Source organism: Haemaphysalis longicornis, unplaced genomic scaffold (assembly GCF_048455015.1).
Source record: "Haemaphysalis longicornis isolate Haplotype H1 unplaced genomic scaffold, Haemaphysalis longicornis Haplotype H1 scaffold_1, whole genome shotgun sequence".
In the NCBI taxonomy this organism is placed as follows: domain Eukaryota; kingdom Metazoa; phylum Arthropoda; class Arachnida; order Ixodida; family Ixodidae; genus Haemaphysalis; species Haemaphysalis longicornis.
Window position 1 is genome coordinate 265,073,352 of NW_027526203.1, and position 16,800 is coordinate 265,090,151.

General features: G+C 47.0%; 1 protein-coding gene across 1 annotated transcript in view; it reads right to left on the bottom strand.

The window, feature by feature from the left end:
• The window catches only part of LOC144145374 (cytochrome P450 4V2-like), a 123,683-nt gene extending 108,177 nt beyond the window's left edge, over nucleotides 1–15,506 (bottom strand). Inside the window, exon 1 of the mRNA XM_077676963.1 lies at nucleotides 14,289–15,506. Coding sequence (XP_077533089.1) covers nucleotides 14,289–14,577 — 289 coding nt within the window. The 5' untranslated portion in view covers nucleotides 14,578–15,506. The remainder of the gene's footprint in view (nucleotides 1–14,288) is intronic.
• Nucleotides 15,507–16,800: the final 1,294 nt, after the last annotated feature.

Consider the following 16,800-nt stretch of genomic DNA (forward strand, 5'->3'; position numbering starts at 1 on the left):
GTGTTACGGAGGGCTCCGTCCTTGCGTTCTTTTTTATTTTCAATCTTTATTAACGATAACCCCGATGACATTTCATAGATGTTTTGTGTACTTAATTTTGGTGGATGAAGGGCACCCTGGTCGTCATTTCATGCCCTATTCGCCTTTTAGCATACTGCTGCGTATACTTCATCGCCGCATACCCTGTAGTCCTGACCAAACCATTCTGCAGAGTTTACTAACCGACGGGAACGAGCTGCCTGAATCCATGCTCAATGAAGACAGCAACCATTTGGAATCCAAACTGTTTGTTCATCGCAAATCACCACACGTATTGGCGGCTTTTCGGTGATTTGAGTAACCTTTCACGTCGGATGTTTTTTTCTTCTTTACATCCGTTCTTACACCTGTAGCACGGTCCCACGTGCACCATACACCATCACGCGCCACTGTCGAATTTGGTATTTGTCCCTTCCCCTTCCTCCTTCCGGGGAAGGCGGCACAGCCGGGAAAGTAAAGTTGCAGAAATCCCCTCCTTAATTCTTTCCCATTTTCCGCGCAGAAGTAAAGCATTTTTATTGATATGGCATTCAATTTGGTACAGCATACGCAGCATCCATTAAAGAGCAGGATAATTTCCCTCGCCAAATGTTCTACGCTCGCAGGTGTCGCGCTTTCTCTCTTCTTCGTGCCCCTGGAATACGATTGATTTCCCGCTGGTCGCGTATCTATATATGCACAGTTGCTAGGCTTAGAAGTCGAACATTTCTGTTTTTGCGGTGCACGCTTAAGTATTCCTGAAAAGTAGGTGGGTGTTCCATCAAGGAAGTTGAAGCTAACGCGCGTTGAGAGAGAAAAAATAAATTGTAATCAGAGCGGACATTTAAGTTATCTGTTTTTAATCAATGTGCCCAATCATTTTTTTAATTTATAACATGTCCAGCATGACCTGTCTGCGGTTTGATTAAACAAAGATAATTTGCCTGATGTTCTGGAGACTATTTTCTTCGTGGTATAGAGAGAAATACTCCAAGTAACGTCTTTGACTACTTCTCACATCAAGAGCAGGAGGCAATGAAAAAAGTGGGGCTCGGAATCTGGAAGCGCAACCGAACAGTATGTGTTTTTTATGTGCAATTACCATGGAGCTCATGAAGTGTATGAATGCATATTTACGCATGAAAAACACATGTCGCGATCATCAACACATTAGCCGTACGAGAACCTCCTTAAAGAATTTCACACCTGAACTTTCACAATGCGTATCTTTCGTAGTATTTACACATGTTTTTATCAACGTAGATTAAAGCATAATTTCTAGCCCTCTCCCTCCCCTTTTCCCATCTCTAAATGGCACAAAAAAGGTGAGAAGAATATTTTTGGGCAGCTTTTACTGTTTGTTGTTGGTGTTCTCGCTCCAGCAGTGAAACTTGGCTGACTAACATTCACAGTAAACAGCCCCCTTAAAACCTCCCGTGGATGGGTTTCACAATAACGGCATCTAATGACCGATAAGTGCGGCCAAGAAAATAAATTGTGCGAATACTAAGCCAAGAAAGTGATTTGAATAAAAAAATTGATGCTGCGTTATGACATCGTGAAATGATAGCGTGGTGGTTTGTATTGCATGATTCCATTGCGCAAATGAAACTTTTTACCCAATTTGTACACCTGGACTTTTTTTTTTGTCAAATTTGTGTCCTGCGATGAGGTGGTTATTTTAATAATTCGATGACCGGCCATGTTAGCACAAACTCTCAAAAAAATGTTCGCCGGTCTGCTCTCTCGCAATGCACTGGAAAGACCAATAACAGATTTATTAAAGCGGCAGAGTAGGCTAATGGAGAGGCGAGAATAAATTTTGATTCGAAAAAAATGATCGGAGCTGTCACACCGCGTGTTGGAAGAATGGCAATCTGCCTTTCGTAATGTCACAGCGAAGATCACAGTTTTGAATCATATCCTATGTCGGGCCTCGTCATTAACAGAATTTGCCCATACGACGCAGCGAGGGCTCATTCAGGTGTATTGCGTCGAAATAGACCCACGAACATTTTTTTATTCTAGAGCGCGTATGGTCCCGGTATAAGAGCTCTTCCTTCTGTACTCCCGTTCATCCTGCACTGCGGGAGGGAGATATCTCGTCGGCATTATCCCCAATCCACTTCAAAATGCAAGTCGACGAAATTGACGTGTGGTGGAGGAGAGCCAGGGAGAGCCCTTCTCCTCAAAAGCTAACCTTTCAGGAGGAAGACTCTCCCGGACTCTTTACTGTAATGATGGCGATGACGATGGACATTCCGTGACTTATGAACATAAGTAGTAATGGATTTTCGCTTTGAGCAACGCATAAGTCCCATACTACGGTGAAATAACGTTATTGACATAGTGACTCCGTACTTTCTTTGCAGCGAACCGCGGAGACGCAAATCAGCGCAATTGCTACCGTAGCATACAATATAAAATGCGGCATGAAAACCTCCACGTGCATAAAACTGTTGTTTTGTGGCGGTCTTCTGTAACGACTGCCACGTGCCAGATGGTGGGTAATGTGATTTATTCATTTTAACCACCTTCAGGCGTTGCACAGCGAAATATCGTGCATCGCGATCATCATCCAGTGGATTCTTTAGGAGCGCATTACTTACATGCAGCCTGGAACAGATCCCAAAGTATCCACGCGCACACGCGCTACCGCCTTGCATGCGCGCATAGCAACAGGTCGAGGAAGTAGTAGCAAAGCAAAGGCTGTCGTTTAAGTGAGCAAAAATTGGCCGCCGTGTCGCGTAGTCGGGGCGTTGCGCAGGCGTCGTCGCGATTACATAAACGATCCCAGCCTGCGACCATGCCTTGCGGCACAATGGCGGAAGCGTGAGCACAAAAGATCGTTGTCTGGATTTCTACGCTTGTTGAGCACTGGATGTTTGCCCACGGTGGCATCTTTGTTCCAATTTTCCAGGTTAATTGGGCGTGACCTCACGTGGCGGATGCTCCACGGTGCTTTCGTATCGTCGTAGCTATCAGAAGTCTAGAGCTGTTAGCCAGGAACGAAGGCGTAATGGGAAAGTCAAGCAGGGAAACCGCACAAACAAGACCAGCTGTAAAATTAATTATCACATAAGCTTGCAATGATACTTTTTCATGGCCTCTGTTCATTCTTTTCAATGCTGGTCAGCTCACTGTAGGGTACGGCATTGAATGAACGACAATTTCGAACGATGTAATTCTGAAATCTGGTTAATATTGATTGTAGGTTTGGCACTCAACGTTTGCTCTTCTCTCAGCTTGTGTACTCTCAAAGAACAGGAAGAACGATAGAGATGGAGAGAGAGAGAGAGAGAGAGAGAGAGAGAGAGAGAGAGAGAGAGAGAGAGAGAGAGAGAGAGAGAGAGAGAGAGTTTGAATGGAAATTTAGCAGATTATTCTCAGTAATGCTGAGCTTGTTGTTCGGGGGGGGGGGGGGGGGGGGGGGGGAGTAACGCAAGAGGCAAAGCAAAACAAAAATAAATTATTAACGCAGCTAAAAAGGCGGCAGAAAAAATTCGAATATCAAAAAAAAAAAAAAAAGGAAGACGCGGCAAAAATCAGGAAAGAAAGGGGAAAAAGAGTTGAACGTCCCCTTGGAAAGTTGTGGTGTGCGTTAAATGCGAAAATAAACAGTCTGAGCTAGCGTTTGAAATAAGGACAAAAATCCAGCATTCTTAGCCATGTGCGTGACAGCTTTACTCATTTTTGGCAAATCTCTAATGTGGATATGTGACCTTTGTTGGTGGGGAACAACCTCTTTTTTACCGCCAGGTCCTGCTACAGGCCTGTCTAGCAACCGCCTTACCCTGACCAATGTCTTGGCGAACCCCAAGCACGAATGCGAATTCTACATGCCCTGATATAATATTATGTCGCCCCGGGACTGCATAGTGACACAATATAGGGAAACTTCATTCTTATCAGTGGTGGGGCTGTGGACGAGCGTAATAGTGGAGGAGAAAAAACGTTAATTTATTGAGCATAAAAGAAAGTAGGTGGGTGGGCGGGTGGACTTATTTGTTGCAAGTGGTGTTTTCTCCCATTTATAAAGGAGTGTGGACAGGGGCCGCACTTTTGAGCGGTCATGGCGGTTTAACGTATTAAAAAAACGCGTTGAAATATCGAACAAAATGAAAACGTGGGACAATGAAAGAGCTAGTTTGATTTTGTCTTAGTGGGTTGTTTGCGTGGAGCCGCTACCTATAGATGGCCGTTTTTTTTTTAGTGTTTAGCGGGTAGACACTCATGCAGTTTTGAAACGTACACTGAGACGGTTCATTAGCATCGGAGAATCACGCCATCATGCTAAGGTACAGGATATGTTGGCCACGCTCAAAATTTTGCCGGTCGATTTACAAGTATTGTTTTCAGAAGACAAACGCGTTGGAAAGAGCCGCTTCCCGTGTCCCACACTCCTTATCGAACCGCTTACGCCAGCTGTTTCCACAGACTTGCCACTTTGCGGAGAAAAATTAGATGTATCGAGGCACGTTTAACATCGATAATTTAATCATAAATAAAAAATTGATATAAAACCTAATAGGTGAAAATCAAGAATTTGAAAGTGAGAAACCCATTTAAAACCAGCGTGAACCCACTGGAGTCGCGTCGCTTTCAAAGTGCGTCTGCCGAGGTTTTTTTTTTTTTTTTTAGATTTAAAAACAAACTAAGGCCATGAACATCTGCATAACAGTGAGATAATATGTTGCATGGGAGGGAAGAGCACAAGGAAGATAAAAATCAAGAGTTCGACGAATTCATATCGAGGGCCATTTAAGTTATGCGGTACGCGAGCATAAAAACTCGTATTTTGTTTCCGCAACTTTAACTCAGGGCTGGATCCAATTTCCGAACCGCGCTTCAGCGATTCCTCCGCTTTGACTACGCCCTCGTTTTTGATGCCTCTCCACTCACTCTCCGTGTCTCCTAATTGGTCTTACTGCTCCAGTAATCCCTCCTTTAAACGACCCTTCTGTGAACTAATCTTTATTCACACTTTTCCATTTTTACAGCCGTCGTTTCATGGTGATCTGCGATAAAAGATCTGTTTCTCCACATTCGTATTGCTTCTCTAGGGAAAATGAATATTGCGGATGACAGCACGGAGCGCCCGCGGCAAAGACAAAATCATATGGGAGCCGCCACTTCGTCAGAAATTGCTACGGTTTAAAAGGCTGCTTTTAAGTCATTTGCATTATTTGGTGGAAAAAGTCCTCATATCTACCAATTGCGTACAAATATGTCGCCAGCATCGCGCAGCCAAAGGTCTGAGTGTAACTCAAATAGCCAGTCGCGTTTTACATTGTACTTTCGCTTATGAAGTCGTTCACGGTTTACGTCTGCTTTCATCGGCGCTTGACATTTTAAGTGCGAATACCACAAAATTAAGTGTTGGGTTTACACTTCGAGTCGGCCTCTGTGCTATGAAACGCACCGTACAGGAGGGCTACGGGCTAATTTGTACCACCCGTGGATCTTTAACGTGCGCCGAAATCTCGACGCACGGGCGTTTGTTTTTCGCCACATAAACAGCCTCCACGGTTCGAGGTCGAAGCCGTGTCCTCGTGCTGAGCAGCAGAGCGCGCTAGCCAGTGAACGGCAGCGTAGGTTATTATCGATGGGGTATTTTTTTGTCTAGAATCATGGAGTGCTGACGTGTAATTTCATTGAGGGATTTCAACTGAACGTGATGGTTGCTTCATGCTGCGTGTTTGTACTGCAATCGTTTGTATTTATTTTGGTTTTTTTGTCGGTTCTTCCGTGCAACGCTTTCAGTTTTGACATTCACGACACGTAATGCATGTGATAAAAAAACGAACAGGCATGGTTGTATGCATTGGCTCATGCTGGTATACAGATGTGGTGTAGTGGAAGACAAACAAGCACCGAACAGTTGTGTTGGCCGTGAGGGTTTGGTGCGCTACGGAGGTCGCCAAAGAGGACACCACGTGATGCGCCTTCGGCTGGGGAAGTCCCTTCGATAGGCTTCGAAGAAGTAGTTGCTTCGATTACGGCGTAAGCCTCTAAGGCACACATTTTCGAAGAAAAGTCTGAGCCGGAGGCGCTAACTGTCCCATTGTTTGCGTTCGTGAGGTGGCAAGAGACCATTCGACAGAAGTGGTTCAGGAAACAGCTTCCCCTTCTGAGTAAGCGCGGGGGGCTGACAAAGGCGGTGAGCTGACGCTCGGTGATGCGTAAATAATTTCTGAAGCGCCGATACGACAGGATTGAGCGTGAAAACAAATTGCAGAGAAACCCCTCATCTATTTTTTTTATGATAAAACCGGGCGCGAAGTCTGTGCCATGTCTCTTGCACTTGCTGAGGGCGTGGTAGGTACAGGGATTGATAAACTTAGTAGAGGCGCACAATGCTACCTTTTTTTTTTTTTTTGCCATGCAAGGCACACCAATAGCTAAGGAGAAGTTTTTGCTTGCTATTCAGGATAGGAGAAAAATGGTACTGCTGTGGCGTCAAGTAATGAGAAGTGTAACGTTCCCAATACACGACGTCACAAAGGAGGCCGCAGCCACGGAGTTAAATCGTATGCTGGTTCAGGTCATCGGCATTCGTTTGTCCTCAGATGTCAGCCATTCAGCTGCGTCGTAGTGAAGCAGACCTGCAGATTCTCTTAATAATGTACGTTGTGACGAAATGTGCGGAAAGAGCGATGGTATGCACGGAACCGGAGCAGATGGACGCAGCGCTGATGAATGTGTGCCCTTTTGCTAAATGTGGTAGCGCTACCCTTTATTCTTACTAACATTCTTTTTTGCGGCTTTCAGATTGGCGCCAAGAACCTGCCATTTTTGCGTGCGCATTAAAATACCCAGCTGCGTGCTGTCGAAGCTCCGTCGGGCAAACCGCTACTTAAATTAAAATCTACAAGAGCGGAATGTTGCAACTAAAGTATTCGCTTGTGAATCAATTGTGCCAGGAAGCGCACCATTGAGGAACGCGCGCTCCTCCATTCACACGATTCTCAGGGCACGAGTAAGGCCGTGCGCACAAGTGGCCACTTGACATTTCCGCTTACTGCGCAATGCGTTGGAGCGAGCGCGTTGGGTCACTTGGCATGGAGGAAAAATTGATATTTCTCCATGGTCTGCCTCGGATAATAAAGACACACCTTAACGCAGTTGCTTCGACTGTTTCCACAGTCAGCAAAACAACGGAAACAGTGCCAATAATAGTGACAGCTTAGTTTCGACCTAATTAGTTTAGCAGCTTACCAACAAGTTACGGCTAGTGCTTAAATGCCCAGCGTTATGTGATGAACGATTGGTGGCCGCCATTCCACACTTTTCGTTCATTAGTGGCAATTTTCTTCGTGCCCCCTTTTCCTGTCCAGTCTTTCGACGCACTGCACCTACAGCGCACGGACGAGGAGAGAAGTCGATGCCTTCGTCATTAGAGGTTTCCCGCACTAGGGTTCCCCTTGATTCCCGCATGAAGTACTTCATGCGGGAATCAAGAGATGCAGTCATGGCCACCCCAACAATGCTCATCCTCATCACCATCAATCACACGCTGTCCAGCGCAAGCAGTGCTCCTCGAAATAGGAAGCCCGCTTCCCCGGTCGTCCTTTCAGCGGCGGATTGAGAACGGAAGGGGTCGGCGCGCCCGCGCGCTGTCGTAACTTGCGTCCGCCGCCGTAGGAGAAAGCAAAGAGAAAAGGAAATGGAGGTCGATTCTTTTTCACTTTCTTCTCGCTTTTCCTTGCACAACGCGGCGCACTCGCCATTCCCCTGCAGCCCTATCGCTCGCACCCGGTCGGAAGACGAAGAAAAAAAGCAGGCCAACAATGAACACGTCCCGGTCTGACCTACAATGCACTCAACTTGGCCTTGACTCCGCCGGTTACGCGAGCAAAGGCGCAATCGCGTGGCCAGCGCTCGCCGCCCGTGGAGCGCCTACGCCGCTCTTCGCGACGGCCGCGCTACATGAGCCTCGCGCTCACTTCGAAAGGCAAAGTGGCTGCACGCACTCCATTCCCGTGCTCGCGCTGTGAATGGTGCGTTGTTGTTTGCGTAGGATGACTGTCGCGTTTTTAGATCAGACTGCACGCAGAACGTAATACCTGTCCATACTCCGAGCACGTGTATGGACAACGCTAGTTAGGAGGTGCAGATGACTTCGCATTCTAATTCTAATTCATCCCATAGTTTATAGGGAGTGTGGAGTGGGAATAATACCGACGCCACCTGAATGGTTGGGGCTTACGTGACAGTGCCTTCTGCTTCAAACGATTTGGAAGAGAGCAGACGCATGACGTGCAAGGAATCTGCTGACCTCAATCGTAGGACTCTTTTTATTGGTCGTCTGAAATTTAATATGGTTTCAGGTTGCATACTAGCGGAGTTAACTGTAACCCGAAGCCACATACGTGGGTGGCGTTGCCCATTAGAACCATGCAACCCATGCCGGAAACTGTCATTCGTGCGCATGATGTCACGTTATGGCAAAACGTCAATTTGAAATTGCAAAGACCGCGTGTATGTTTTCCCTTTCTCGTATGGGCATTAAGGCTGAGGGCTGCGGATGTACTTCGTGAAAGGAGAAATGATCCAGAACTATATGGATGCGCGTACTGTACCAGATTTATGTACCGAATGACGCGCGTAGCCTGTTGTAGCGCAATGTCTACGTAGACAATTAATATGTGATGTGTAGCCTTCCACGTTCTTCAACCCCCCGACGTGTAACTACGGTGTGCTAAAGCAGAATTTCGATTTGAACCTTTTGTTCGCGAGGACAATGTTTCTAGCATTACGGGGAAAAAAATCCCCAAGGGACGTCGACAATTTTATTGTCAGTCTTTTTATTTATTATTTTTTGTCAACGTGATAGGTAGTCATGAAGACAGAAGCATGGCTTCTCGCATAAGCCAAGTCACTTGGTTTGATTTGTTTAGCGCACGTAGACATGAAAGGTCGTAAACGTTGGTAGCCAGAGAAGTTGCAGCTGATTCCTTAGAACATGTTCGGCACATTCGATGTTAGCATATTTCTTTGGAGTCATTTTTTGATGCTATTCCCCAAGTAACTGATTCCCGCTTTGTTCTTTTTTCAGACCAGAGCTCTAATAAGGTATGCGAAAAAGAAAGAAGGTGCTTCGATGACGTTACCCGATGCAATGTCGTGAGCTTCCACCGCTTTCCACGAACGTGTTGATGATGTACTGTGTCCCTGACGCATACGACAGCGTTGAAGGGAAGTACTGATGTATTTAGCACCCTCAGTACGAACTGACTAAAACATTCACAAAGCTGTCTTGTGACCTGCGCGTTGAAAAACAATAACTTATCTATTCACAGCCCATAAACGTATCACGTAATGCGTACCGCATTTGTTTACCCCCACTTAATTCATCGGTTTCGTACGTGCACGTTTTCTGATTATGTTGGCTTCGCTGGAGTAATAAGAACAAGGTAACGGCATTTTCACACCCGCACAAGTGGGCCGTTTCGCGTTACGAAATATGCAAAAAAAAAAAAAAAGAAAACACACGCTCTCAGTCATTGCACGCGCGTAAGCATACAGAATGCAACGAACCACGAACCGACGAGGGAAGTTATGGTTGCAACTTGAAATTGAGAGCTTCGATAGCAACGTATTCCAAGCTCTGGATGGCCCTCGCCGTGTATTTATCCATGCGTGAAGAGGTTTTCATATTTCGGGGGTATTATGCTTCGAAGCTACACTTTGGCGATGAGGCGCGCCGTTCAATGGAGGGTTCCGGAATGATTTTCGCCACCACCTGGGGATATTTACCGCGCACCGAAATCTCGACGCACGAGCGATTTCGTTCATCGCCGTCGTCAGTAAAACAGCCGGAGCGGCGTAGATCGAACCCGTCTCAGAAGCACAACGCCTTAGCGACTGCGCCATCGTGGCGGGTTGCGCACACTTTAAAAGCACAAGAGGCAGACTTGGAGAGCTAGACACCACAAGACCTGTCGATATGACATTTAGTGAGTTGCGCCATCCCACCAAGGTATTCGCGGTCTAGTCTAGAGCCGGTAATAAAGGTCCCATCGTTCTAGGCCCTTCCGAACAGACCTTCGGACTGCGCTCAGCGAGTGCTTCCTTGTCTCGAGACGTCCGAAATAGGCTTATCTCGCTGAATTCGACAGGTTTAAAATCTGCGGGCGGTTTGTGTGCTCACTTCGACACCTGTTATGCAAACTTGCATAGTGACGCAACGTGAACGCGCAGAGCTTGCGTCGCGTTTCGAGAGCCGCCATCGACGCGGGAGGAAGCAGGGGTGGCTCTTGGTGGCCCGAAGAGCCGGAAAAAGAAGGGAGAGTCGGAAAAGGCAGGGCAGTTTGCCGAAATGCGCCGTCCTGTATAGGCCCACTTCCAGGTAAAGCTGTTACATAAAACATGTTCTCGCGGTCCGACGCCGACATGAAGGCGACAAAAAAAGGAGAAAGTATTAATGCACGGAGGAGAAAATTTAGAAGGGCATAAAGCACAAACAGTCCAGAAAAGTTGAACGAGAAAGGCGAATGCGAGAAGTCAAGCAAAAGGTGCCGCAACTACCACGTGCCCGAATTCATGCGACCAGGAGAGGGCAAAAATAAATACAGCAGCAGCAGCAGCCAAGCGCGTAGGTTAAGATGCGCTCTCGAACGCGCCCGCCGAGTCTCTCTGTGCATGCGTATGGGGGGCACGAGGAAACGCTGAAACTTTGGCGGGCCACCTCAAAAACGGAAATGCGGGCATTCCTGCTCGGGGTGCACGTTCTGCGTGAAACGCGCGACGGCGGCAACGGGGGCTGTGGAGGCTTCGCTCGCTCAAATGGCCACCACGTCAGAAACGAGTCCTCACAAAATAAGGTTGCCATGCTTACTCTCTAAGTGTTTGCTGACCAGCAATATCCATCCTACGCCCGCTCATTAATCACCCCTAAGCATAAGTGTTCGTACACCCCCCCCCCCCCCCCTCCAATTTGTCAAACTGCTCGATGCCGGTCGTGGTCCCCCGAACATAATTGTTGTTCCTGGCCTCAAAGCGTCCACACTCCATCCCCGGCATATGGAGCTGCAGGATAAAACCTTTAATGTCCTAGTTATTACACATTATACGAGCTGTTGCTTACTGTCATCATGCAATGTTAAACGGCGGCAAGAACTAAATCAAAATGTAGTGCCAATGCAATCCGTTTAAAATGAGTGGAGCGCAGTCATATATTTGTGATAGCACAGACTCAGGATTTTGATGTTTTTCGAAGAACTAAAGTGTACAGAAAAATATGTATAGTTGTTTTTTTACACTTCCACGATAACATTTTTTTCTCGCATACCTGGGGCACCTCTATACGTCTATATGCGTTCTTTGGTCAACCATTCTTTCTGTATTGCTTGGTTGCTTCCATGAAAAAATAAAATAATCAGCTAATAAGTGAAAAAAAAAAATACTGAACGTACTCTCAATTAGCCCGCGTGGTGAATTCTCCTAATTTGGTTGGCATTTCTCACGGGAAATAGGCGAAATAGAACGTTAATTTTTTTTTTTTTTTCATTTCTGTCATGGTTCCGCAGAACAACACCAGTTTACCGAATAGCCGCTCTGCGCTCCATTAATCTACATAAATACACACTCCTAGTTTCCGCGTTGCCTTGTGAGCATAATCTTGTCCGACGAAACGGAAACCATAGTGCGAGTGCTACGTATAACCCCCGATAAAATGCGTATTCTCTTCAGAAAATACCGAGCATCTTCCAGCACAAGACCGCTGAATGACTAACTAATGCGATCAAAATAGCAAAGTAGCCACATTGTGAGCCCCATCAGATGATTTGCCTCGACAGACATGGTCAGCTGTGACATTACGTAATGCAAGCACGATGTTTTGCATTGCGTTATGTCACCGCGTAGAGCTATTTTTTGGTGTGAAATATATACGATTTTATCTTTTACTCGAAGCGATTGATAATCTAAGTGCGCTGTGGCCAAGCACGCTCATTAAATCTCTTAGTATAGCTCGAGGTAGCCCTTGAAATATTGAAGCCGCGGACGCCTGCATCACCGAATAGTATGCAAAAATGAACGAAGAAAACCAAGCGGTAAACAGAGCAACGTTGCTGTGCGCGATGTTTGCTTATTTCTGTAAAGGCAGTCATTATACCAGTTTATGGGTGACACAGGAGTTCCTGTCGCCGGTACTCGGCTCAGCCATACTGCCATAGTCTGTCACGGCCAAAACCGGTGATCAAACGACAGAACTGTTACCTTGTTTGTATTCTTATTTTTATCGTTTTTTTTTTTTTCATTCTTTCACAGAAGACTTAGATTGGGATAAAAATATGAAATAAACGTGTTCAACTACCGCAACAACAGCAGGCGTGCTTCCAGTGAGAGGCCAAAAAGCTCTACCGGGGATTATGATTCTCGTACCATATTGATTTTCACAGGATGATTCTCGCAGTAGAATCATCCGAAAATACTCTCCTGGACCCAGGTCGTGCATATATGTAGCGTTATAGAAATGGCCTCGTGGCACGAATTAGAAAGGTTGGTGTTGTCTAGCGCATAAGAAGGTTCGGTAGCTATTCATGGCCCCCTTTTTGTGGGTGTAATTTAGGCTACGTATGTTAAAATGCCCCGAAGTTGCCGCCCTCCCGCGTTCTTGTACTTTCTACCACCAAACCGTCAGGTTCGGAGTTCGAACAGCTGTCCTCATGCTAGAAAGCAGAGAGAACTAGTAAGTGGGCTGCAGCTGCGCAACGTAAATCGGGGCAGCGGGTTCGGTCAGGGACAGGCGCGAATTACGCGCACTGTGTTCGGCAGAAGGCTCCGATCATTTTTAAAATTTGGTGCAACCTTCACTGCAAGCGACGATGTTCCGTAGTTAAAGAGGGACACTTTATGTTCCGTGGAGGTGTGTAACAATTTATCGTGGAGTGGTGGCGCCCCTGCACCTCGCGTCGTCGGTCGTCCATACCGTTTGAAGAAGAAACGGTATTGATGCGACAGTGGTATTGCGGGCGCCGTAAGATTAAATCGAACCTAAATACCGTAGGGGACGACCGATGCGAATCATGCGATAGGTGAAAGCAATACAAATGCGCGAATAAGTAGATAAACGAAACACCTGACATACTTATTTTTTTTTACTGCCGCAAGCAAGAAAAAAATGTCAACGAATAGTAATTTATGTCGCTATACGTTGCGAGTTTCAAATAAGCTTTCAGGTGTCTGTACACTTCGATAAAATGCCTCGGGCAGGCGCTCTTCTGGGTTGAGCCCTTCAAAATAGCGGAAATACATTGCGGTGTCAGAACGAAGATTATATTAGCGTAAAGTTTCAGCTAATTACTTAATTTCTATGTTATTAGGACTCGTTTCTGACAAAACCTTTATCTCACAGCTCTACGTTTCTTTGTCTCACTGTTTGTAGGGTGCATAATTATGCTACAAATATTTCTGTAAGGGCCAGGTGCGACGCCTATGTCGACTAGAGTACTGGAATATCCCTACTCCTTCCTGTCTGTTTGAACATGCATCCAGCTCTCTTGGGCTTCAACATTCTGTAAGATAAGTTCGATGAGTTGCTTGCCCCTTATTTTTGGTATGGTTCTTCTATTCTTTAGATGAAAGGACATGCAGATAAGGAATATTGCAGAATTAGGCCAGCCGTGATATCCAGCGATTAAGTTCTTGTGGCAAATAACCTTCATGAAATTTGTCTTCGGACAGGCGTGTTTGGTTGTATGTGCCCCATGATTCAATATTCAACTAATGGAGATCCATACGTACTATGCATTAGGTAACGTTCGCAATATTCTGGGTATGCATCGTGTAAACATGCACTTTCACCAGTCCGCTATATTGAGTTTTCATAATGGAAACGTCCTTGCTAAATAACCAATGAAAATGTGCTCACATAACAGCACAGAAATACCAGCTGTCTTATCGTACAACTAATGATACTGGCATAAGTAGTTAATCTGATCAGTCGCACACAACAAGAAATGTAAGCTTTTTTTGCAAATGCCCCATTCTGAGTAAACACGCATGCAAATCTAGTAAAAATGTAGTAACGGCTGCTGTTACTACGTTTTTACTAACTTTTTTATAGAAATGTAGCGATAAACTGAATAAAGACAGGAGCGTGATTAAATAAATAGCGTTCAAAAACATATAGTTAAGAAACAATAAAAAATGGTCTACAGCGCAGCAAAGTGGAACTCAACGGGTTCGACAAAATGCTTGCCCTGAAAAAAATGACCGGACGTGCCCTAAAGCGCGGTGTGAGCGTTGCGGGCAGCAGCACGTACCTGTGGAAGTGTTGAAGATGCCCCGGTAGCGGGCCGCTGCCCTGAGGCAGTTGATGTTGAAGAGGGGCGGAAACCAGTCCGGGGGCCCCGGCATGGGCCGCAGAGCTTTCCACAGGCGGTAGAAGCGCAGCACTGCTTGGATCACCAACGTGAACGCGGCCACAGCGAGGGTGGCCAGAAGCACGCGTTGGGTGGCCGTGGTCACAGTCAGTAGCATCACGTAGCGCCACGAGAAGGCCGACGTGGCACTGGACACGGCCGAGAACGTGCTCGACACGATGCTCAGCATCGTGCTTCGGTCCCCCTGCTGAAACTAACAGCACCGCTTCGAGACGATCTTGTCAGGCGCGCGAGTGGGAGACCCGGTCTCACAGGGGGCAATCCATCCGCCTGCGCGTCGACGTAGGTGGGTTCGTAGCCTGCAGCGTCCAGTGATGTCGTGACGTTGACGGACAGTTTTGGAATCTTCGCCGCTCGATGGCCTACGTATGGCAGCACCCTGTACTTCTTGTATCAGTTTGGACGCAGTTAGCCGAATTTTCTTCAATAACCAGGGTGAAAACTAGCCACTCGGCAGCCGATATCGAACTCAAACTGTACCTGGGGTGACGTGACCTATGGTAGGGTCATGACACCGCACTGAGAGGAATATAGCTCAATAAAGCGTCAGCCGATGAGCCTTAATAACATTAATTGAGCAAGGAACTATCCACTAAGGATCACAGACCTCACTCCGGTAGTCAGTTCCGACGTATGTCCACCTTGCTGATCGCGTAGTGTCGACGCCGATGACTGCAGGGTACCTTCCACCGTGAGCTGGCCTTAGCGTGGAGACAGAAGCAGGAAAGTTCCACGTGCTCTCTAGCTTTCAGCGGGGAAAGGTGACGACGTTTAAGCTGCCGTGCGCACTTTAAGAAAGGGATGACAGCGTTAAGACAATAAACGCAGTAGGAAAACAACGGGAAGCTGTTGGCGTCACTGTTCGCGGTGGACGACGCCCCTAACGGCTGTCCCTGGCCCGCCGTCGGTGGCACTGGTTGGAGCTACTCTCGAAGTGCGCGCCGTGCGCGAGTTCATCCATCTGTCGCGCGCACTCTCACTGCCGCCCCTCTTCCTCATCCCTCCTCGATGCGCGTTACGCGCCGGGAGAGAGCGGGGCCGGGGAAAGTGAACGGACGGTGGGTGACGGCGGAGGTGAAAGTTGCGCTGGCGGCGTCTACGGCGGAAAGAAGGTCAAGACGACCGCTCGCCCCGTTCCGAGGGATTCCGCTCCCGTCCGGCGGCAGCGGGCGCGTTGCACAGTATTTCCGTCCACGACCAGAGGCGCTCAGGACAGTCGCGCATACGTGCAGCGAACTAAGTTTGAGTCTTGGTTTGGGGGTTAATTTTCAGGTAAGTGTACACAGTCGCAGAATCACTCTATTTATGCGCGCAGTTTGTCAAAACGGCTTAGCGGTTAACTAAGACCCTGTAACTTTGCTGCCTCTCTTTTGCAAGCCTGCCCTTTGCGTCTTCAGCTCGCGTTGATGCCAGCTAAGTCAGCCAGGACTGCATCCTTCCAGAGCGCTCATAAGCGCACTCTGGGTCGGCTAGTGTCCATTTCGCGTGGATGGAAGGTCACACGGCTAATCACAGTCTAATTTTCACGGTAGCTTGCCACTCCAAGAATCTTCTCCAGGCGCACGACGTATTTTTCAGTCGCTTGAAAACAGCATGCATCTTGTCGCGTCACCCCGCTCGTGTTCCTTTACAATAGATATTCACGCATTTTAGAAGTCATCTACGATTTGCATCCATAGGTCAACGTTGACCTGTTGTAGAACAGGTAAAGGCAGATAATGTTAGTCCATAATAGTCAACTGTTTAAGAGCAACAACGCTTCATAGCCTCACATCGAAGGGGCCTATCAACGAGAGTATGAAGTTGGGCTTGTTGGTGATTAATTCTTGTAGGCTAAGCGCGAGGCAGACACAAGACGAGACAAGAGATGGGACGAGGACGAGCTTTAACTTCCAAAAAAGTTTATTTCGAGAAGCAAACGAATATACCCCCCCCCCCCCCCCCCAACAGTGAAACAATGCACACAAACCATCTAGCCTATGAGCCTATCAAGCCTATCAAAACCTATCAAAGCTCCACATCAAAGCGGCCATGACAGTTTGATACGTTTTTTAAATGAGAAGAACTGTAATTAGAACTGTCTTTCTGTAATATTAGTTCCATACCAGGTGTAGAAGGCTGAACGCTGAAGCAATCCGTGCTCCGCGCAAAGCTTACGCGTGCTTTAAAGTTTTTTTTTTTTTAAACAGAGCCTAAGAACAAGCTCCTTCCAAGAGACCTAGTTTATTCAAATGAATTCGGAAGCCTCAACTGTGGCAGACACTACCTTTGGCGCGTCTTTCACTGCAGCGTACGCCGTTACTGTTTGCTGAGTGGACTTGCAGGTTGATACCTGTTCGGTAAGCCCGCATAGCCTCGATTCTGATTCATTGAGCCATCCTTGCCAGGAAAT